Below are 22,247 nucleotides of genomic sequence, written 5' to 3'. Positions count from 1 at the left end.
ATAAAGACTAATTATAAAAGTTTTTACCGTATTTATTTCAGATATTTTCGATATGCTCTTATTGAGAAAAAACAGAAAAAGATTCATTAACTCATATTAAACGTATGAATTTTAGTTTAGTTTCAGTAATATTTTTCTTTTATTTTCATCACTCAAAATATTTTAAGTTACTTTTAATTTTTAATTTTTAATTTTTATTTTAAGATAGATTAGTAATATTTATTAAGTGATTTAAAATAATAATTTATTTATTTAATAAACTTAAATATTTTAAAATAATATAAACGACATTTTTTAACAATCTACTATTATGATTGTTATAATTATATAAGATTTGTTTATAAATCAAATTAAAATAAAGAGAACTACAAACATACAACTTTTTTTTTCATACTCCTGTTTTCAAATCATGTACCAACATAGTCTGTACCAAATGAACTCAAAATATGCTTTGACATTTTGATATTATATTGTAATCAAAGTTATCACAAGAATATTTTAAAAATATATTAACCTCATCAATTATAATAAACCTTAAATTTTAAGGAGGTAGAAAGAAAATAAAATAGAAAATAATTATACTCCAAAACCGATTTATATGGTGGATTTATAATACATTATGGCACTCTTGCTAACATTTGTTTTGTGCTTCTTAAAAAACACGATGATGTAATTTTGCATAAAAAAATACAACTTTGGTAATAAATAAATTATAATACAATAATTAATATGCGAAATTATCTAGGATTAATATATATATATATATATAATCTTTAATATGATTATCAATAAAAATAATTAATACTGCATAAACCATAAACCAACAAATAACAAATCTATTTCCATAAATAATATAAAAGAGAATGAGACATCGTATAGTTTTAAAGTTTAGAGAATATGATTGAGTATCGAATACGAATGTTAAAATTTACAAGTACCTATACTGTATTTACAAGCTCCATAAACCATGAATATCCAAAATAATCATATATATTTAAACATTACTCAAATATTATCACAAATATCTAAGTTCTTAGTGGTCAGTTATCATTTTTTTTAATGTATGCTTTGAAGCAAAGACTAATTATCTTTTGCTGCAATATTGTTTTGTTCTCTCTTTGGACAAAACTGCAATACTTTTCTTTATATTATCATTATCTATTTATTATAATAACAAAAATAAAAATAAATCTAGATGTTATTTGTTGGTTTATGTTATGGTTTATGGAAATAGCCTTCTTTTTATTTGCTAGCTTCTGCATATTTATGCAAAACCATATTTAAACAAAGTTACTGCATAATGCATCAAAGCCAAACTTTGCAATTGGAGCTCACAAAACCATATTTGATTGAGGAATCGCAAATAAGAAGCTTAACTTTTACATACATTTTGTTAAACAAGTATAATATCTTGAAACAACAAATCCCAATTAGATATCACCGATATTATTTAACACAAATATTCCTAATTGTCCTTTTGGACAAAATACTCTCGGATACAATTCTAAATCTGAATTCAAGTTATCCAATATTCAATAATGTTAGTATAACTGTCATTAAACCTGTGTAAACATTTCCAATGCCAATCCTAATGCAGGACCAAACTCAAAAAAGTCAAAATACACTACAAAAGCAAGATCCTGATATGATAATTATTGTCCTTCTAGTTCATTAGACTTACTTAGACTTACGATATTTTTCCTCAACTTGTTTGGCCTGTATCAAGGCAGTGTCAGCTTCCTTCTTGACGTCAGGGACTTGATAACTCTGAGCCAAATAGATCCCAAACACAGTCCCTGTGAAGAAAGTGAAGCAACCCCTGATTATACCCATCAATGTTGCTTTAGTGATTGTTCGCGATGAAATATCTTTTACAAGTATCTTCTTGCAAGAATCACTGCCAGAAAAAAAAAAAAAAAACAAATCAGAATCAGGTCAAAATCATTTCTCAAAGTCATTTGTTTACGTAGTTTCGTTCCATCTTCAAACAGAGTGATCACTATTAGGTTACACTCCATTTTCTTAAGATACACTCCTTTTATATAAAAACAATACAAAATTATTCAACAAATTCAAAGAAACTCAATAAAGCTAGCTCAATTTCATCCTCGCATTGAATATCCCAAATTTGTTATTAGATTTGACTTCTCTAATTGTACCAGTTCAAAACTACTCGCGCAGAATATCACAGTTCAGCATGAGGAAGAGTATTTTGACAACCCTAATTTACTCTATTCTCAAAATAATTAGATTCAACGAAAACTGGAAACACAAAAGTATGATTACTATGAATTGGCAGCTACTGCAAACCAATTAATCAATCGCACAAACAAATTAACAATTTCTCTTACACAGCTAACAGAAAGAAGAATGAATATGTCATACCGTGTGGTGAAAAAATTGTTGATCTGAATCTGATTTTGCGAGAAATCAAAAGAAATTTTGGATAATGATTCTGTATTGGAGAAGCAAATGACTCCGAAGCACAGAAGAGAAGATAGTGGTTAAGTTCCCTATTTGAGAATTGAGGTTCTCTTCATTCAGCACCACCCTTTACAACAAAGTTTTAGAACTACGTTACTTATAAGCAAACAATGGACCACTAGAAAGTAGCCACCTTTTTGTCTGTCATATAGAATATCACCAACACAACAATGTTAAAATCATTTTTATCAGCGGAATAACTACTTTTGTTTTGGATGTATAAGTTAAGAAGATATTAATTATTACATTACAATATTTTAAAAATATAATACAATATAATAAAATATTAACTATAAATATTTTAGAAATATTTCATAATATTTTAAGATATAATAAAATATGATAATGTTATTATATTATAAAATATTATTTGTAAATAATTTAGTGATAATTTATATTATTTTAAAAATATGTATAATGGAAAATTCGTCAAAATATTTTAAATGATAAATAAATTATTCAAAATTTTAGAAAACTACAGAACTATATATATGGAATAGTTGCGCTGATTCGTTACTGTTTTTAAGGAATAAAATAAAAATGTAAAACTATTAATTAAGTTATAAATTTTCTTTTATAATAATATTAATTAATTATTTTAAATGATAGAACAAATTGATTAGTCAAATTTAGTCTACTGGACTTTGTGGGCATGTCTCTTTCCCTCTTCTTGGAATTAGGATGTGGTCGTCGGCCTTTGTCTTTTCACGTACAGACGGGATATAGCCGTTACCCATTACACTTTTATAAAACTTGAATAATTGATTTCTTAAAGGTATGAATTTTAGTTTAGTTTCGGTACAATGTTTTTCTTTTATTTTTCTATCACTCAGAATATTTTAAATTACTTTTAATTTTTAATATTTATTTTAAGATAGAATAATAATATTTCTTTTACATTAGACGGAAAGAAGTAATTTAAAAAAAAACAGTTTATTTATTTAATAAACTTAAATATTTTTTCAATAATATAAACGACATTTTTTAACAATTTATTATTATGATTGTTATAATTGATTTATTAAGTCACAGACATTATTATAAATATATAAGATTTGTTTATAAATTAAACTAAAATAAAGAAAACTAAAACATACGACTTCATATACTTTCATACTCATTTAAAACCGAATACAAAATTAATACTTTATTTTTATTTTTTACTTGAGAACCTAGTTGATTCCTGTTTTCAAATCATGTACCAACACAGTCATGAATTCAAAATATGCTTTGACATTTTGATATTATATTTGTGATCAAAATTATCATAACAATATTTTAAAAATATATTAAACAACTAAAATAAATCTTAAATTTTAGGTATAGGAGAGGAGAAAGAAAATAAAATTGAAAATAATTATACTCCAGAACAGATTTATATGATGGATTTATCATACATTATGCAGTCTTGGTAACCTTAATTTTGTACATATAAAAAATCATCGATGCTTAACATATAAATTTTATCATAAAAGATACAACTTCGGTAATAAATAAAATATAATATAATAATTAATATACAAAATTGCGTAGGATTTATATATATATATATATATATATATATATATATATATACTAATTAATACAATATAATATTGAATATAACCATCATGCAATAAGCAAGAACTAAAGTTTATTAAAAAATAAAGTCGAAATATTTAAAACTGAAATATTAAAAAATACAAACCGAAGATCTAACTCCAATGTGGAGGGTAATGATTGTAATTACAATATATTTAGACATATTTGATTACACAAATGTAATCACAAGTATTTTGTTAGTTGTTTAGGATCATTGTTTTATTTTATTATTTTCTATTTATATTTTGAATAATTGTAAGTAATTTTCATGAGTAATATATTTAAATTTTAAAAAATCAATTATTATATCATAATATTATTATGAAGATATTATATAATAAATTATTATATACGGTAATAAATTATTATATCATAAAATTTTAATTATATATTTAAATATATTTTATAATATAAGAACATAATAAAATATGATAATAAACTATTATATACTAAGAATATCTGTAAATATATGGAGAGTTCTATAATATTGTGGATAAAAAAAATTTAAATTATACATAAATATTTCATAATTTAAAAAAAACTATAGAAATATGTATGAAACAATTGTGCTAGTTTGATATTTTTTTAAACAATAAAAAAACGTAAAAGATAAATTATAATTTTTTATAGTAATATCAATTAATTATTTTATTTGATGGACAATGAGAAAATTAGATTACTCATGTTTAAATTAAAGATGATAATTACACATTTAGTTTATAAATATTAATATTATTTTTATTCTTATTCTTATTCTTATAAATTTTGAATAATTAATTTTAGTTTATATAAAACGTATGAATTTCAGTTCAGTTTTGGTAAAATATTTTTTTTTTCTATTCTCATCACTCAAAATATTTTAAATTACCGTTTTAGTTTCTAATATTTATTAATAATATTTCTTTTACAAAAGTAATTTAAACGTTTATTTTACTTATTTATTTTGAGACACATATATGGTACATGTATCATATGTAACGTATACATTTATAAATTTATTTTAAAAATAATAAGATACAACATGAAATATGTGTTTATTGAAAAATATACAATAATTCTTAAAATAATCATGAATATATGATTGTTATTATATAAATCAAAATTTTATATATATATATATATATATATATATTAAAGTTGTTAACATAAAAAAATTATAAATTATTATCATTATAAGAGTACTGATTTATAGACTAGAGTCTTCATTGATAAATATTACTGAAGTATTATCAAGTATCAGATACAAATACATGTAAGACACATATACATGTAAGACAGATATATATGATCTAAATCGAAATATCAGTACATTATAGATATTTATTAATAATTTAAGTATAAGTGAAGAGAGAAATAAAATAAAACAAAAAATAATTATATTCCAAAACAGATTTATAGGGATTTATCGTATACTGGACGACTGTTGCTTACCTTCGTTTCGTGCATCTCAAAAACCAGTTGTAACTATGGAACTACACATAATGCATGTGTCCATGCAAATTTTGTCATCAAAATATACAACTTTCAGTGTTTTATTAAAGTTATTAGTGCAAAACAACTTGATTTGGTTAATTTTGTTTTAAAATCATGTTCAGAATCATCTTCTTCATTGATGACTTCACCAAATTACCATATGATCATACCTTAAAAAAAGAAAAAAAAATATTGATGAAATAGAAAATAAAATTATTAATCATGATATAACATTAGCTAATTATACAAAAAAGATAAGATAAAATATATATACTAAGAATAACTTGTAAAAAAATTAGAAATATATATAAAAGTCTAAAAATTGAAAGTTAGTTCATGTTTTACCAAAAAAAGCAGCACGCGTGGTGTCTGAAGACCCATGTACAGTCCCTTTTTCCCTCTAATTTCATCTCTTCTCATTCCTCCGCAATCCCCAATATACCATAACATTGTACAATCAAAGCCTTCAAAGTAAGTTCCTCATTCTTTTTTTCATGAATCGTAAAAGTAGTTATATTCCAATTTTCCTTTTCAATCATGGAAATCGAAGGGGGAGGAGTTGCTAGAAATAAATGGACAACCCTGCATATCATCATGTCTTTCTCTATCTAGATCTGGGAATGAAATTGTTGAAAAACATGATTATTATAGTTGTGGATTGACATGGTTTATGAGAAAATGTGGAATTCAAACCTTAGAAACTGTTGTTTTCAAAGCATTATCTTCCTTTGGATTGAACAAACTTTCTAACATCGCTGTGATTATCTGCATTGTATGAAATTGAACATTAAACTTACTCTTATTTCAGGAAACTGCCAGATAGATTTTTTATTTCTGGCGGTCTCTATGTAATTTCTTCAAAATGTTTGACTCTGGTTACAAGTCACAGTATATTGGAGGCCAGAAGGAGAAGTTCGTAAGGTATACAATACAGAAGCGTTTGTGTTTGAATGTTGTTCCATGCATTTCGTTGTTATATTAATTGCATTTTGATTAATGATCATTGTGTACTATGCACCCAAAGAGTAAATTGTTAACGTGAGTGTCTCTGAATCTGACGTACAGTGGATGATGTAGGTTGGATGATCTGGATTCGAATTTGTCTTATCAATCAAGCTCAAGTGGGATGAAAAAATTAAGATTCAATTTAGATTCTCTGCCACTTCCTGGTCGAGGAAGAAAAAGGGCATCGAAATCGTTTAGGCTAGGAGTGAAGAAGGGTTCGGATGGACTAAAAACATTTGGAAGATCGCTGAAGAGTGGGGTGACAACATGGGCAGTGTTCCCTGAAGACCTTAAAGTTTCAGAGAAAAAAGTGTTCGACCCTCAAGACAAGAACCTTCTGTATTGGAACAAGTTTTTTGAGATTCTATGCATTTTTTCTGTGGCTTGTGATCCCTTCTTCTTCTATCTTCCTTATTTCAACCACAAATCATTTTGCCTCGCCATAGATAATGAGCTAGCAAGTTTTGCTGTCACATTGAGAACAATATGCGACGCCATTTATCTCATCCGCATAAGCTTTCAGTTCAACACTGCTTACATTGCACCATCATCTCGGGTATTTGGACGAGGTGAACTTGTCATAGATCCTACAAAGATTGCCAAGAGATACTTACGACGTTACTTCCTCATTGACTTCTTTTCTGTGCTCCCTATACCACAGGTTTGAGACACTTGCATATATATATATATAAGAACTATGAACAGTTATATTTCCAAATTTTTTGTGCAAGAGGTTCATTTGTTGAATGCATGTTTGGTGCAGATTGTAGTGTGGAAATATCTTTACAGATCAGGGCGTGTAGAGGTTCTGGAAACAAAAACGTTACTGCTGAGAATTGTGATTCTGCAATATTTTCCGAGATTTATACGTTTTCTACCTTTAGCTTCTGAAGTTAAAAAGACAGCTGGTGTTTTTTCTGAGAACGCACTGCTCGGGGCCATGTACTATTTGATCTGGTATATGCTTGCTAGTCACGTAAGTTCATGTTTGAAGAGAAGAGAATTTATTAATTTATGAAGTAATAAATAAAGTTCATTCTTCTGAAAATTCTCCAATGTCACAGATAACTGGCTCTTGCTGGTACTTACTATCCATTGAACGTAATGACACCTGTTGGAAGAATGCTTGTAGAGCAGTTGAAGGGTGCAATACACATTTCTTGTACTGTGCGAATTCCAACAAGCATATGCCAGGGTATGATAGTTGGAGAAACGTTAGCGAAACTGTTCTGAAAAGTCAGTGCTATGTGGAGGATGGTTCCTCAGAATTTAGCTATGGAATCTTCTCTCAAGCTATAGAGTCTGATATTGTGGCTTCCATAGAAGTTTTTCCTAAGTTCTGTTACTGTTTATGGTGGGGTCTTCAAAACTTGAGGTATATTCCTTGTCCTGTTTATTTTTTAATTTATGCCTCCACCTAGCACGTGTGCATTTAAATAACATGAAATTGCTATAGTTTCCAAAATTTTCTAAGCCTAAAGCCACCTCCTGTTTTTGCGTTCCACAGTACACTTGGTCAGGGGCTTCTAACCAGTACATACCCTGCAGAGGTTATGTTTTCCATAGTAATAGCTATTATGGGGCTTATCCTTTTTGCTCTTCTGATTGGAAACATGCAGGTAAACATTTATATATATATCAATGAAGATTATCGAATGTCTTAATTAATAAAAGACTTTAAGAGTCGGTTACTACCACGGTTCTAACCTTTGTGCTATCATGCAACTGGACAGACCTACCTTCAATCAATGTCAGTTCGTCTTGAGGAAATGAGGATCAAAAGACGTGACTCTGAGCAATGGATGCATCATCGTTTGCTTCCCCCAGAACTAAGGGAAAGAGTGAGACGCTATGATCAATACAAGTGGCTGAACACCCGTGGTGTAGATGAAGAGAGCATAGTTCAGAGTCTTCCAAAAGATCTCAGGAGAGATATCAAACGGCATCTTTGTTTGAATTTAGTCAGAAGGGTGAGTGAATACTTGGCATAATAGCCTATGCTTTGAGATATAATATAACTCTTCATTTCCTCGTTCAGGTTCCTCTCTTTGCCAACATGGATGAGCGTTTGCTTGATGCTATATGTGAGAGATTGAAGCCTAGTTTATATACAGAGGGAACTTACATAGTGAGGGAAGGGGACCCAGTTAATGAGATGCACTTCATCATACGTGGGCGTCTAGAGAGTGTGACCACAGATGGTGGAAGAAGTGGGTTTTTCAACAGAGGTCTTCTGAAGGAAAATGACTTCTGTGGAGAGGAGCTACTAACGTGGGCATTGGACCCAAAATCTGGTTCTAACTTACCTTCATCAACAAGAACTGTGAAGGCTATAAATGAGGTGGAGGCATTTGCTTTGGAAGCAGAGGAGTTGAAATTTGTTGCTTCCCAGTTTAGGCACATCCACAGCAGACAGGTTCAGCACACCTTCCGTTTCTATTCACAGCAGTGGAGAACATGGGCTGCTATCTACATTCAAGCTGCGTGGAGGCGTCATTGCAGGAGGAAGATAGCAGAACAGCGCAGGAGGGAGGAAGAAGAATTATATGACTCTGATGATTATGACAACAGTGATGATTCTGCAAAAGCCTTGGTCAAGCATTCTGATGCGGCTGCTTTTCCCTCTTCTAACCTTGGACTTGCTACAACAGTCTATGCATCTCGCTTTGCTGCAAATCTTCGTGGTCATAGGCGTCGTGATTCAAGTTCCAAGGAGATACTCACACTCCAAAAGCCTCCAGAACCTGACTTCAGTGGTTTTGATGAAAAGTGATCCTCCTCCTCTTGTGGTTCAACCTGACTTGCAAGATATGCATTCATCAGTTGATATCACTAACGGTGTAGGCTTACGAGGTTCCACAAATTTTTGTTTGGGTAACCTAGAACACGAGTCTAGGTTTGTTTAATTTCTACTGATGTTTTTTTAGATATAACATCTAATTGCACGCCATTTTGCATACGTCTGCAGGCTTGCTAGTATTAGCTGTCATGGTATGTCTGCAAATTTCAAAATATTTACCTATGAGCATAATGTAAACTATGCTTTCTATTAACAGTGTACAAAATGTGTAAATGATTATACCACCATTAATTATATTTAGCACTTTCAAGCAGCTTAAGACTCAATAAAACACGTCAATAAGACTCATGTCGATTCTTCTTGTCTCCTATACAAAGCAAGGATTACTGATAAAAAATAAATTATCTTCCTTGAATATATGTGAGCACAGCCATTGACCACTACATGCCGACATACTAAAAACACAATCTCTGCTAACACTGTACTACTCAAGTTCGCCATGCAGAAGATACTTCTGAATCAAAATTTTCTTCCCACCACGTGCTTGCCTGCAATATCACAGCATGCAGGCGATAGATTACAATTTATAACTGAACTAGAGACAGGCCAAATAAGATTTAATATCTAATCATAACCCACTGTAGCAGGAAACAGAGTCAACTCAATGCTCAAACAAAACATTGTGAGAATATTATATATGCTTGAGTGTCTGAATATGCAATGGATGTCTGAATATGCAATGATATATAAAATCCACATATGCAAATGAACAAGCAACTCAAATAAAATCCACAACAAGTTGTCTTGAGTGTCTACCCTTATAAAGGACGCAGTGTGGATCACATGTATATGCAAATTTTACCAGGGACTAAAAGAACAGTAATAAACAAGACAGAAGCATGCATATAAGGAACACAAACTGGTTAACACCTTGTAGCCCCTTCGAAGAAATTCTAGAGAGCTCCCCTCTTCTTCTTGAAGTCCCAACACCCTTAGCAACTCCTCTTTGGCCTACATCAGTCAATGGACTAATATGAAACTATTTACAACTAATAAGAAAATGAGGCAGATTATTTCCAATTAATAAGTAAATGATGTTAAGATTATTTTGAAATTACCTCACCAAGGCTGAACCGGTCAGCACTTTCTGCTATGCATGCATAAGAACCATCTGCTTGTTTAAGCATCACCTGCCAAGGACCTGAGCAGTTTATGAAGGAACAAATTAGTGAGTGCATCATCCATATCAGCAAATAAAAGAATGGTAATCATACAACAAGGAAAAAAAATTGTCCCCAGCGACATAGAGAAGCATGTAATCACAATCAAAAATAAAAAATAAAAAATTAATGTTGCTACTTGTTACATAAAGTGGAAAATAGCTTCCTTGTCAGGTCTTATGTTAATATATCAAATTTATGTTATAATTTATAAAGTATTAGTCTATCATATTTCTTCCGTATATTTCTCAGTAATGCATTACATTTTTATTTCAATTTTATTTAACCTCGATATTATTTTACATAATACGTGATTGCATTAATAGACTGAAAAAAAAAAATATGAACTTCCATAAGTGGGGTGCGTGTGGGTGTCTATTCGAGCATACAAGACACCCGTTCATATACATAGTTGCACCTGGGTACTGGCGGAACACGGCTCCAGAATAATTGACAATATACGGCGCTATTGCAACTGTCTTAAAAACAGAAAGAGGAAACAGTCAATGTCTATTATTTGATAAAAAGAATCAACATATTGATACAATTCAATAAAGAAGTGGTACCTTTGAATACTCTCGGATTCGGATGTAGAAAACCGGAGTGAATTGAGAAAGAAAGCGGTAGTGCAAGTCTTTGGCAGGAAAGCCTGGAAGGCCTAAATCAGCACTGTAAATTCAATAAGTATTCTCTGTCAAGGATAGGTATACGAAATAGTTAAGCAATTAAGCATGTATGAAAACTCAATCAAGAAAAAAGAAAATAGAACTCAAAGAGTACAACATATACCGTAGTGTGTCTAGTTCAAGATTAAATAAAAGTGTTGGGGTAGATTTAGCAATTTTTTCCTGCATAACCCAAGTAGTAAAATTAGTCGATAACCATCAAACTAAAGCAGCTAATAAAAATATGCAGAATAATTTTTTTTTTTTAAATTGCAGAACCTAGATAAAGTTTTACCATCTAAGATGTTACTACTGGAAGGGATATAATTAGAAGCTAAACTAGGAATGTTGCACAATCTTATGCATTGACCGAAAATGGGATGAAAGAACTCAAATCAACGTACAATTATTGCATAATATTGATTGCCGCTGAACAAACTCTAGATATTTCTCACAAAACAAGCCAAAACTAAGCAAAATAGCAAATGTAAGGCCCCCTTTTATTTTCTGCCCTAAAAGTTAGTGGGCTGCCCTTGTAAGTGGGCCTAAGGCCGGCCCAACAGATAAAGTCTTAGGGGCTGTCCTAAACACTTCACTTCTTGGCATTTCAGAAAATCGTTATCCTTGCATTAGAGCCGCAGCCGTCTTCTACCTCTGCTAGGGTTCCGACGTTCTTCCGATTCACGTTCCCTCTTGGCCATTGTTCTGTTCACGTAAGTACTCTTTCACCTTATCACCTCTGTCTAATGTAGTTCGTAGTCACAGTGGGAAACTCGATACTGACTCGTTTAACTTGCTGTTCCAGTTTGCGAGTCGGGTTCTAGAGCTGCTGTGCTCCTTGTTCCAGTGTAGAAGTCCTGTGCAAACCCATTTCCAGGTAAGGGAAGCTAGAACCCTTCGGTTTGTTTGGTACGAGTTTGTTATTTTATGTGGTTGGTGATCTCCTTGTGTTTGTCTGTTAATATGGATGTATGATACGGTTGGATTGTTGCTTGTAGTACGTATTTGCATCTGTTGCAGGTGAAAACAGTGGCGGACACTGATAAACTCGCCCAAGCGAGCTAGTCTCGCCTAGGCGAGATTAACAGAGGCTCGCCTAAGTCTTTTTCTCCACGAATGGTTGCCTAGGCGACCCACTATGGCTTTTGAGCGAGCAGGCAACTCGCCCAGGCGAGAGGGATCTCGCCTAAGCGAGATCCCGCGTTGCTCATGCTCCTGTTCTTGTGCCCTCGCCTAGGCGGAGGGGGAGGCTCGCCTGAGCGAGACCCCTCAGCCTGAGCGATGTGCTGGGCGAGACAGTGCTGTGTTTGGACGTCTGTTGGTTCCTGGATGATCTGTTTTGGTTGAGTATGATTGTATGATGAGTGATATGCATAAAATGGAGCATGAGGTATATTTGGCATGATTCATGAATTGTAGATGATGAGTTGGTATGAGAATTGACATGTGAATTAAATGAGACGGATAACATTAAAATGGCATGATAACATGATGAGTTGGATCTTATTTACATGGATAAACTATGAGGTGTTGGAATGAGTGGGGCCTGGATCGTGAAAGGCGTTGGCTTCAAAGGTTAGTACGAGTGATGTATATCTATGTGTGGTAATTATCATTTCTGGTTATGAGAATGAGGTCGATCTGTGTCAGTGCATAATTCCTTGGGGTCTCTAGGTGGGACTTTCAGGGTTGCGCTTCAGTGATCGGGACGTAATTCCATGGCCCCTATTAGTGGGTGTCCATGGTGGTGCCCCATCTGTATAACTATGTAAGGATTCAAGTTAAGGTTGCATCCTGACACTCTAAGGAGTCAGTTAGTCTCACTTAGAGCGGAGTAGCAGGAGGTCTGAAATTCATTGAGGACTAATCTTGTGGTGAGGGAAAATTGATCTATCGTAACACTTGTAACACATAGCTCGGAAATGAGCAGCTCAGGGTCGAGCAGAGGTATCCACCACAAGTGCAAGCATCCGCTGAATCTGACTAAGTTATGCGTATCCGGATGAGTCGAGTCGTGTCGTAGTGTATCGCTTGGAAGGTCGTAACATGCTTGGTTGTGGTATGAATATTGGATGGTAAAAATATAATTGACTGTATGATGAATATGTTATTGGCTCTAGCTTACCCTGTTTGTTGTGTGATTGTCTTGTATGTGGTTCTTCTTTCTTGCAATGATCGTCAATTTAATTGATGGGAGCAGATAGGCGAGGTTCCATAGGCCAGCAAGGAAATGGAGATTCTGCTGCATAGTCCGCGTGGACTAGTTGTTATTTCTGCATGAGTTCATTTAGGGTTGCGACCCCATGTATCTGTTCGCCCTTAGTTTTATGCACTCTGGTTAACTTTTCCTCAGTTTCTTTTGGGCATCGTGGTTTTCCATGGGTTGTATGGGGTTGATCCCAGACCGCGTTTTATGCTATCTTTATCGTGACATTCCTTTAATTCCACGTACTTAATTAAATGGGATGTTACAAAATGCAAATAAGAGTGAAATTTAATCAGCACATTGAAGATTTGAAAAGGAAAACCAGAGTTTCAGGAAATCATCTAATGGCAGAAACACCGTACCACATACTTCTCTATATATGCAAGTTCACGAGTACTGCAGTTAAGGAATATGTAGATTGATGGAGGATCACTAGATTGCCAACGACCTGCATTTAAGAAAGAAAATGGTAAAAAAATTATTATTTTATCATGACCATGATTTAAAAAGCAATACTGCGCACCAATAAATGCCCCAAGAATAATTTGATAAATTGGTATCCCCAAGAACTAACCTTCATTCTCATCTTCAAAGTCAAAATCAAGGGTGTTCCTTACAGATCTGAAAAACGAAGTCATAGGTCCAGCTGGAACATCATCTAAGGAACCTATGGTAATGCCATCAATCTGGAAGAAAAATATGGTGTGATCTTTTGCTGGCATGATTTTAGAAAAATGTGGAGTGGAATGTGGATTGGGGCACTAGACAGATGGGAAAGAAATTCATGATGAGTTATTTTTTCATTACGGAATCTAGAGCTGTTTTGAACAATTGAGAGGCTCGGCGCTTTTCTGGTTTATCAGGGAATACCTACAAAGAGGAACAAATGTAGTAACATTTCTGGAATAGAGTGAAATACATTGATGGATTTCTTTTTAAGGGAAGAAAAGAATGTATTTTCTTACAATGCAAGCTCTGGTTTCCTTTTTCTCCTGGAGCTTTCTTACAACAGCCAAGGCAAGTTGAATGTTGGCATCAATGAACTCATCTGAGGATCCCTTGAAACATTTAGGAATTTCAGAAAATTATGTGCAATTTAATCAAATAAGCATGTAACACAAACGTCAAGTATCTATGAATTAGAACGTTTCTTTTCTTGAAGCATGAAATCATTGTCACCTGAACTATGGTCAGGGACTTATTTGGAAGAGCTTAAGCTCTAATTGGGGGCGTTTGGAAAAGCTTCCATGGAACTTATTTAGGTTTACTTATCACATAATTGGGTGTAGTTTATCAAAATGAGTTACAACATTCCTATAAATTATTTTATTTAAAGAATGGTACCTTATAGGAAGACACGTTGGTGGGCAAAGGCCTGCATACAAAAAAACTCAACTGACAAATCAGGAAACACAACCAAAACCTAGTTGTTGCCAATTTAGATCGACTTAAAACCTGGAAAAAACATGCAATTCATACACTACACAAAAGGAAAAACATGCATACGGGAAATCAATTTCGAGACGAATTTTTCCGTCTTGAAGCGCGAAAGCTAGGGAAGTGGCGGCATCGTTGACGAGAACTTGGTAGGATTTAGGTTTGTAAAGCGAAACACCGGCCTTAGGATCGGAGGAGGGTGCACCTTCTCTTCCAACTCCAAGGCTGTGGATTTTTGCAGCGAACCTGAGTGGGAGGGGTTGAGCCATAGCAGAAGAAGATGGGAGAGTGAAAGAAAGAGGTTGAAGTTGGCATGGGCGAAGGAAAGTGAAGTTCAAAGAAGGAAATGTTGATGAAAACATGGAAATGGCCATTCTTTGTTACCACCACCCCACACTCTGCTCTCTGCTCACTCTCACCGGCTAACTAACATGGATCATGGATAGGATTATTGATGACGTGTCCCTTTGACAATCTTATTCTCCATTTCCACATACATTGACTAAAATATCCCTCTTCTTTCCTAAAAAAAGAAAAAATTGTTTTACACATCTCACGATCTGCACATTTCACATTTATATTTTCAATATAGACTTATATTTAAAAATTATAAATTATAAAACTATAAATATTACTTATTTTAAAAATAGACTTATATAAATTATGATTAAATATATTTTTAATAACTTAATTTTAGTAAATATTAGAATTAGTCTATTTGAAATTTTGGATCAATTTAATCATTCATCTTTTGAAATATGTGAATTTAGTCCTTTTAATTAAATTTTGTTAGGTTTATTTAATATTTCGTACGCATCTCAGGATTGTATTTGAGTTGTTTATACTTTTTGATACATTTTTGCTTTAATGTTATGTCAAATACTATTATGAAACGCACTTGAAATGTCAAATAAACTTAGCAAAATTTGATTAAAAAGACTAAATTCACGTATTTCGAAAGATTGAGGATTAAATTGATCCAAAATTTTGAAATGGACTAATTCTAAAATTCACTGAGAATTAAAAGACTAAAAACATATTTAACCCTATAAATTATTATTTATACTAATTTAATTAAATAAAAATAAAATTATTAAAATTTTATACAGTTGACGAGCCAACTGGCAAATTCACATGCCAAACGTTGTACATTACGGCCCAAAATATTTAGCCCGCATGCGGAGTCAGCCAGCCCAGTTTGCTTTTTTGCATACTAAATACAAATAAGACCAAAACGAAACAAAAAAAAGGCCCATATTTACAATTCATAATTAAATGAGTGTAAAGATGGTAAAATATCATTCTTCTACTTAAAATTATTTTCAAGTTAAGAATCCAATTCTGTACATATAAAGTGTTGTGGTGCATGTTTGCCGTGTTGGATGAGTCATGAAAGTTGGTAGTTGGGATGGGATAAGGTTGTAATAATTACGAAAACATACTTGAGCAAAAACAAGTTAATTCAGTTAAATAATGTAATAATAATAAGCAACAAAGTAAAAAATTGTTTTTTTTACAAGAATTAGGTAATCTAAAAACATAAGATTTTTCCAAATGAAAATTAATAAACATAAACCATTTGTTAAAAAAAAAAATCAATCTTTGAAAGAAGTGATAACTTAATTTAATCTTGAAAAATGTCAGAGGACCGTTTTCAAAATGAAAGTTTGATTTGTTTCAGCAAAATCCGTAATCACGAGACGTTATTAATGAGGTTGGTTGTCGTAACTCCAAATGGACAACATGCATCCACACAAAAAAAAAAAAAAAAAACAAACAAAAGATGCCCAAACAGGATGATGAATGGACGTTTCAGATTTTGTTAAAGAGTAACGTGCGATGCCAAGATATCAATAATGAACAAACTCTTTTCTCTCTTCCCAATTTGAGTTCTTGTGTCCAATGCCTTCTTCAACACTCTAATTTCTTCAACATTTCAAGGTTGTTGCTCTAAAGAAAGTTCTTTTCTGACAAAAAGAAAAACAAAATGGTTGTGGCTATGAGTGTTGGTCTTCACTTCAGTGCTGCTCATAGTAGCTTGAGAGCTATGGAGAAAATCATTTGCAGCGCCCCTTTCTCGAGGGCCTCGTCTGGGTTTGCTGCTACTAAACCATTTCGAACCCTTAGCAGAAGGTATGGTTCATATTGAATGATTCCAATTCAATTTTTTATTGATTGTTCGAGTTATGTTTCCGATTTTCTGTTGCTGTTATAATGCTTCGGTATACTATTCTCTTAATTCAATTTACGCTCCCAAAAGCTTCTGATTAGAAAGAAAAAAGATCGATCAAGTGGAACCTGCTCTGTGTATAGTTCCTTTGCTTGGACATGTTTATTCAAGAAAGAAACTTTTTACCACTGGAGTTGTTAGTTTATGTATTTTCTGAACTGTGTAGAAGTAGAATACTGGGAAGACTATGTTGAATGTGTTCTGACTAATATTCTCCTCTACAATTTCTCAAAATTCTTTTGCGCCCTTGTCCTATTTTTTCTGAAAGACTAGTCAAAATTTAAAATTGAAGTGAGTAGGACTGTACTACGATGATGGGTGTGCATTCTATTTGTTAATTGCATGTACACTTTTGTCAGATTGTCATCTTCTGGAACTACAATTATCCCTCGAGCAGCACCTGTTACTGATGTGGAGGTATTTAGCCTAATCGGCATGTGTGATGCCACTAATTGCATGTGAACAGCAAAAACTTTATTCTAATGCTTGCTGGTCATTTCGAGTAAAAATGAGTAAGATGACTAATATATAAGTAGAAGACCCATAAATCCATTACCTTAAGGTTTTGGATTTGTAGTGGTGTCTTCTTCTCTATATAGACTTGTTCACAACTCATTGATACTGAGTATCCTGATGCCTCTCCTCATATGAAAAACCTCACATAATAGATTTGCTTTCAATTTGTTTTATGTGAAGAACAGGATGGAAATCAAGGAGAGACTGACACCATTCCAACTCCCGTAGTTATAATTGACCAAGACTCTGATCCAGATGCAACTGTGGTGGAGATAACTTTTGGTGACAGGCTTGGGGCACTTCTAGACACAGTAAGTCATTCTCTTAGCAAATCTTAGATTATGTTCACTTATCCAATGTTTTTCCTTTTTCCTTTTGAATGTGTGCTTTTATGATTTCAATACAGAGATTATAGGGGTAAGCAATGTCTCTTTTCACTGTGTTATTCTATTACTGTTGTTTTGTTTTGTGGAAACATATTTGATGTGATGGTGTTCATAAATAAAAAGAGGATTTCCAAAACCAACTCTCTACTTGGGTTGCAGATGAATGCATTAAAAAACTTAGGTCTCAATGTTGCTAAGGCAAATGTCTTTCTGGATTCATCTGGCAAGCACAACAAGTTTTCCATCACAAAAGCGTAAGTTTTACATGCATTATGTATGTGACCGTTATAATGCTTTTGTTTCTCCCAGTATTGGTCTCCGTGTATTATTACTGGTGTATGATAAATGGTAGCTAAGAATGATTGTGTTTAGCTGATGTGAGTCATTTCTTCTTGTCTGAACTTAAGTGTATCATTAACAGTGTAAAGAGGTAGGTGTGTTGGGAATTAACATAACCCTCTTTTTCTCAGGGAGGATTACAAAAGCTCACTTTTTCTCTTCTCTCTTGTTCTTAAAGAGTATTCTTAACCAAATACAATGGAATGAAATACTCTTTCTACTTAAAGGGGATGAAAAAACCTTCTTCTTTCATGGCATGCAATCATTCTTTGTCATGCATCTTGTGATGGCTTCTTCAAATTTTTGACGTTCCACTTCGTTAGTAAGATTGATATATTCATTTGAGAGGTATGTTCTCGATAGTTGTCTAAATCTCAAGGATCATCTCACTTTAGATTCTTTTTCTATTTGACCATTTTCTGTCACATTCTTCATTTATTAGATTAAGAGGCTCATCTGTCTCTTTATGTTTCAACATCTATTGAAGTTGTTTTGTTTTATCATGTTCTTTCATATGTGGTTCCAGTTGAGGACTTTCTCACCTTGAATTATTAGGACTTTGATCACAAGCCATCTTAAAACTTAGCTTCTCAATCTTCTTGATATCTTGGATAGTTTGATCCTCAAAGAATACAACACTTCTTCAAACAATTTTCTTGTTTCCAAGATCCAATAGTCTGAAACCAAGTTCATCTCTTGGTGAACCAAGATATATGCATTCCTTCCCCGTTGCATTAAGGTTCGCATTTTCATCTCTTGGAATATGAAGAAAAGTTTTACATCAAAAGATCAATAAGTGAACATAGGAGGTTTTCTTTCAATACCATACTTCATTTGGTATCTATCCATTTAGTGGTCTTGAAGGTGGCAAGTTGATCAAATCGGTAGCAGTTCTATTGCCTCTCTCCGAAATGACTTAGGGAGTTTTGAATGAGAAAGCATGCTTCCAATCTTTTCTGCAATTGTTCTATTGAATCTTATAGTTGCACCATTCATTTGAGGTGTTTTGGGGTAGCTTATCCCATCTTATCCTATGAGACTTATAATAATACTCAAAACGACCTTTGTACTCTCCATCATTATCAGTTCTTATGCATCACTTTCTACTAGTCTCATTCCACACAAGCATGAAACTCCTAAAAGTTTGAATAATCAATCTTTCGTTTTCAAAAAAGACACCCACAACTTTCTGAAGTATTCATGAATGAAGGTAACAAAGTATTGGACTCCACTTGATGATCTTTCAAGGATAAACTTTGATACGATCTTAGAAAATGGATTTAGGCCTAACTCAATCTCAAAAAAACTAGCTGCTAAAGTGAGGTTTGTATCCAGTTATATACTATAACTTGATCATATCTCTTGTGGGTGTGAGATGTTCAATAATTTTTTACCAATGATGATTATATTTATTAGAATCATATATTATAAGATCAATATAGCAAACACTGTTATTGTTGCAAATTTGTACATTATGGATGTGAGATATTCATAACATTTTACCAATGATGGTTATATTTATTAGAATCATATATTGTAAGATCAAAATAACAAGAACTGTTATTGTTGCAAATTTCTACAGTATATTACTTGGGCTTAGGGTGTCTATTGTCAGATTACAAGTTGACACAAGTATATGTAGCTAAACAAACTTCAGAACTGGCTAGGCCAATAGAAATTCATTGTAAAAAGTGAAACTTGCTAGAACTTAGGTTCAAATTCACTTTTAAACAACAATTATCTTGAATCGAGTTTTGAACTAGTATCTATCTAATAGTAATTCACTGGATATGCTGGTGGAAATTTGTTTGCAGTGATACTGGCAGGAAAGTGGAAGATCCAGAGTTGTTAGAGGCAATTCGTTTGACAATTATAAATAATCTTATTCAATATCATCCGGTAAGCTCACCAAGTACCCTATTTTTTGTTGGAGCTTAGTTTGGTTAGAACACAAAATACAGTTCTCAGCTAATTGGAGTATTGAAACTGGTGTTCCAGGAGTCAAGTTCCTTGCTAGCATTGGGAGCAGCTTTTGGACTTTTGCCTCCAAAAGAGCAGGTGATGAATGCCTACACTTTTCAGTTTCAATTGTATAATATGAATACATTAAAAATTTGTAAAATATGATTTTCTTTTCAATCAGTGTGAGGTGCAGACAAGTTTTTGTTTTGTAGTGTTAAAAGATATCCTAGCTGCCTGGAAGTATTTTCTTTTTATATGAATGATACAATCTTGGTCCTCTGCAATCTTGTTTATACTCTGTTAATATCTGTCAGGTTGATGTAGATATAGCAACCCACATAAATATTTCTGATGATGGCCCAGATCGAAGGTGATATATTCATCTGGTTCTTCCTTTGTCATCAATATTAGAAATCCTGATTGAACAAAAAAATTGCCTACACTTTCAAAATATTTGAGGCTTTAGAAAAACATGTTCAGTGCTAGTTTTTGCATTAGCAATACATGGATGTGATCACTCACTTCTCTTCCATTTTGCAGTTTGCTGTATGTGGAGACAGCTGACCGGCCTGGACTATTGGTTGATCTTGTAAAGATTATTACTGACATAAACATTGATGTTGAATCAGGAGAATTTGACACTGAGGTGTGTACCTTGTTCCAAAATATGCAAATTTATTTTTTCTGATATGGTCATTCCTATGATCTACAACACGTATCTGATACGCCGATACATTCATTTTGAAAATAATAGAATACGATACATGATATATGCATATTAAAAAGTATACAATTTCTTTTTAAAACATGATACATATATTATTGTTATTGTGTGAATCCAAATTAAAATCATATATACTAGACGTCAAAACAAAAAATTATAAATTATTGTTATCAATAAAGTATTATTGTTTTATAAATTAGATACTTCGTTGATAAGTATCAATAGAGTATCTTAAGCATCAGATATCGGATACGGATAAGTGACCTACATAGAAGTATATATGCTCATTAGAGTTGTCAAAACGAATTGCCAACCTTATACTAAAAGCTTTGTATTTGACTTGAACTAGGGGCTCTTGGCGAAGGCAAAGTTTCATGTCAGCTACAATGGTAAAGCAATCATCAAGCCTCTGCAGCAGGTAAGATTAATCTGGTAACGCATGATAAAAATGAAAATGGAATCATACATTGTAGTGGCTATGCAAGTAGGTTGTAACGAAGTTTGATAATCTAGTGCTAGTGGTAGACTTCTCCTCACACATACCAGCAAGATTCTTCAGCTTTTGAACTGAATTAGATTCATGTTTATCATATTGCAGGTTCTTGCAAACAGCTTGAGATATTTCTTGAGGCGTCCGACAACTGAGGAATCTAGTTTTTGAGTGTTTCTTCTTAGAACATAGTATTCTCTTTCACATGGGATTTACAATGTTTGCACTTCTTTTGTCACATGAAAGTCAAATGAAAAATACGGTTACTTGAGAAGCCACAATCATAAAATTGAATTAACATGAATAGGATTATAAACCCACTATTATATCATAAATTTGAATATTTATTTTTGAAAATACTTATAATATTTGTCTTATGTTTTCAATATCACATCCATATTTTTTATTCTACCTTTTTAATTAGTTATTTGACGAAATAGAGGTTTCCAAGTTCTTTAATTTTCTTCAATTAACATATATTACATACTCATCTAAAGAATCATACTCAAATTCATTATTTGAATCTGGTTTTATCTTTTTTAATAAATTATAAATAAGATTTATCTAATATTTATTAAAAGAAATATAAATACGCAATATTAACATGGATTATACTCTAATTTAATAATCCATTCACTCAAATATATATATATATATATATATATATATATATATATATATATATATATATATAGCGGGCATGCAATAAAATTTCGTGGTCCGCTAAAA

General features: G+C 32.4%; 3 protein-coding genes and 1 long non-coding RNA gene across 4 annotated transcripts; 2 read left to right on the top strand and 2 right to left on the bottom strand.

The window, feature by feature from the left end:
- Positions 1-1,366: 1,366 nt before the first annotated feature.
- LOC114166479 lies at positions 1,367-2,598 on the bottom strand. Its single transcript, XR_003599938.1, has 2 exons — positions 2,386-2,598; positions 1,367-1,897 (listed from the first exon to the last, which is right to left on the bottom strand). It is a non-coding gene; the product is annotated as an uncharacterized LOC114166479 (long non-coding RNA).
- Positions 2,599-5,906: 3,308 nt separating this feature from the next.
- Positions 5,907-9,805, top strand: LOC114165743 (putative cyclic nucleotide-gated ion channel 8). The gene is made up of 8 exons (XM_028050315.1): positions 5,907-6,009; positions 6,347-6,459; positions 6,616-7,204; positions 7,307-7,519; positions 7,608-7,918; positions 8,051-8,162; positions 8,277-8,513; positions 8,582-9,805. Exons 2-8 carry the CDS (start codon positions 6,401-6,403, stop codon positions 9,314-9,316), a joined length of 2,256 nt encoding a protein of 751 aa, XP_027906116.1. The 5' UTR covers positions 5,907-6,009; positions 6,347-6,400; the 3' UTR covers positions 9,317-9,805.
- On the bottom strand, positions 9,593-15,324 carry LOC114165744 (protein LOW PSII ACCUMULATION 3, chloroplastic). Its single transcript, XM_028050316.1, has 12 exons — positions 14,941-15,324; positions 14,779-14,809; positions 14,400-14,492; positions 14,242-14,304; positions 14,009-14,120; positions 13,797-13,882; positions 11,353-11,411; positions 11,130-11,232; positions 10,982-11,042; positions 10,462-10,544; positions 10,274-10,354; positions 9,593-9,891 (listed from the first exon to the last, which is right to left on the bottom strand). The coding sequence occupies exons 1-12, from the start codon at positions 15,243-15,245 to the stop codon at positions 9,832-9,834; spliced, it is 1,137 nt and encodes a 378-aa protein (XP_027906117.1). The 5' UTR covers positions 15,246-15,324; the 3' UTR covers positions 9,593-9,831.
- Positions 15,325-16,684: 1,360 nt separating this feature from the next.
- On the top strand, positions 16,685-21,886 carry LOC114166017 (ACT domain-containing protein ACR11-like). Its single transcript, XM_028050672.1, has 10 exons — positions 16,685-17,004; positions 17,461-17,518; positions 17,803-17,928; positions 18,163-18,257; positions 20,157-20,241; positions 20,341-20,400; positions 20,619-20,674; positions 20,845-20,950; positions 21,378-21,446; positions 21,627-21,886. Exons 1-10 carry the CDS (start codon positions 16,859-16,861, stop codon positions 21,687-21,689), a joined length of 864 nt encoding a protein of 287 aa, XP_027906473.1. The 5' UTR covers positions 16,685-16,858; the 3' UTR covers positions 21,690-21,886.
- The last annotated feature ends 361 nt before the right edge of the window (positions 21,887-22,247 follow it).

This window comes from Vigna unguiculata, chromosome 10, assembly GCF_004118075.2.
Source record: "Vigna unguiculata cultivar IT97K-499-35 chromosome 10, ASM411807v1, whole genome shotgun sequence".
Taxonomy (NCBI): domain Eukaryota; kingdom Viridiplantae; phylum Streptophyta; class Magnoliopsida; order Fabales; family Fabaceae; genus Vigna; species Vigna unguiculata.
Note: the sequence above shows the minus strand (reverse complement) of the source record. Positions and strands in the feature narration are given on the sequence as shown.

Coding starts and splice junctions, on each gene's coding strand:
- LOC114165743 (XM_028050315.1), top strand. CDS start 6,401: ATGTTTGACTCTGGTTACAAGTCACAGTATATTGGAGGCCAGAAGGAG. Junction 7,919..8,050: donor TGGGGTCTTCAAAACTTGAG/GTATATTCCTTG, acceptor TGCGTTCCACAG/TACACTTGGTCAGGGGCTTC. Junction 8,163..8,276: donor TTCTGATTGGAAACATGCAG/GTAAACATTTAT, acceptor GCAACTGGACAG/ACCTACCTTCAATCAATGTC.
- LOC114165744 (XM_028050316.1), bottom strand. CDS start 15,245: ATGGCCATTTCCATGTTTTCATCAACATTTCCTTCTTTGAACTTCACT. Junction 14,305..14,399: donor AGGAAACCAGAGCTTGCATT/GTAAGAAAATAC, acceptor TCCTCTTTGTAG/GTATTCCCTGATAAACCAGA. Junction 11,233..11,352: donor CTTGAACTAGACACACTACG/GTATATGTTGTA, acceptor TTGAATTTACAG/TGCTGATTTAGGCCTTCCAG.
- LOC114166017 (XM_028050672.1), top strand. CDS start 16,859: ATGGTTGTGGCTATGAGTGTTGGTCTTCACTTCAGTGCTGCTCATAGT. Junction 20,675..20,844: donor GATGATGGCCCAGATCGAAG/GTGATATATTCA, acceptor TCCATTTTGCAG/TTTGCTGTATGTGGAGACAG. Junction 21,447..21,626: donor TCATCAAGCCTCTGCAGCAG/GTAAGATTAATC, acceptor ATCATATTGCAG/GTTCTTGCAAACAGCTTGAG.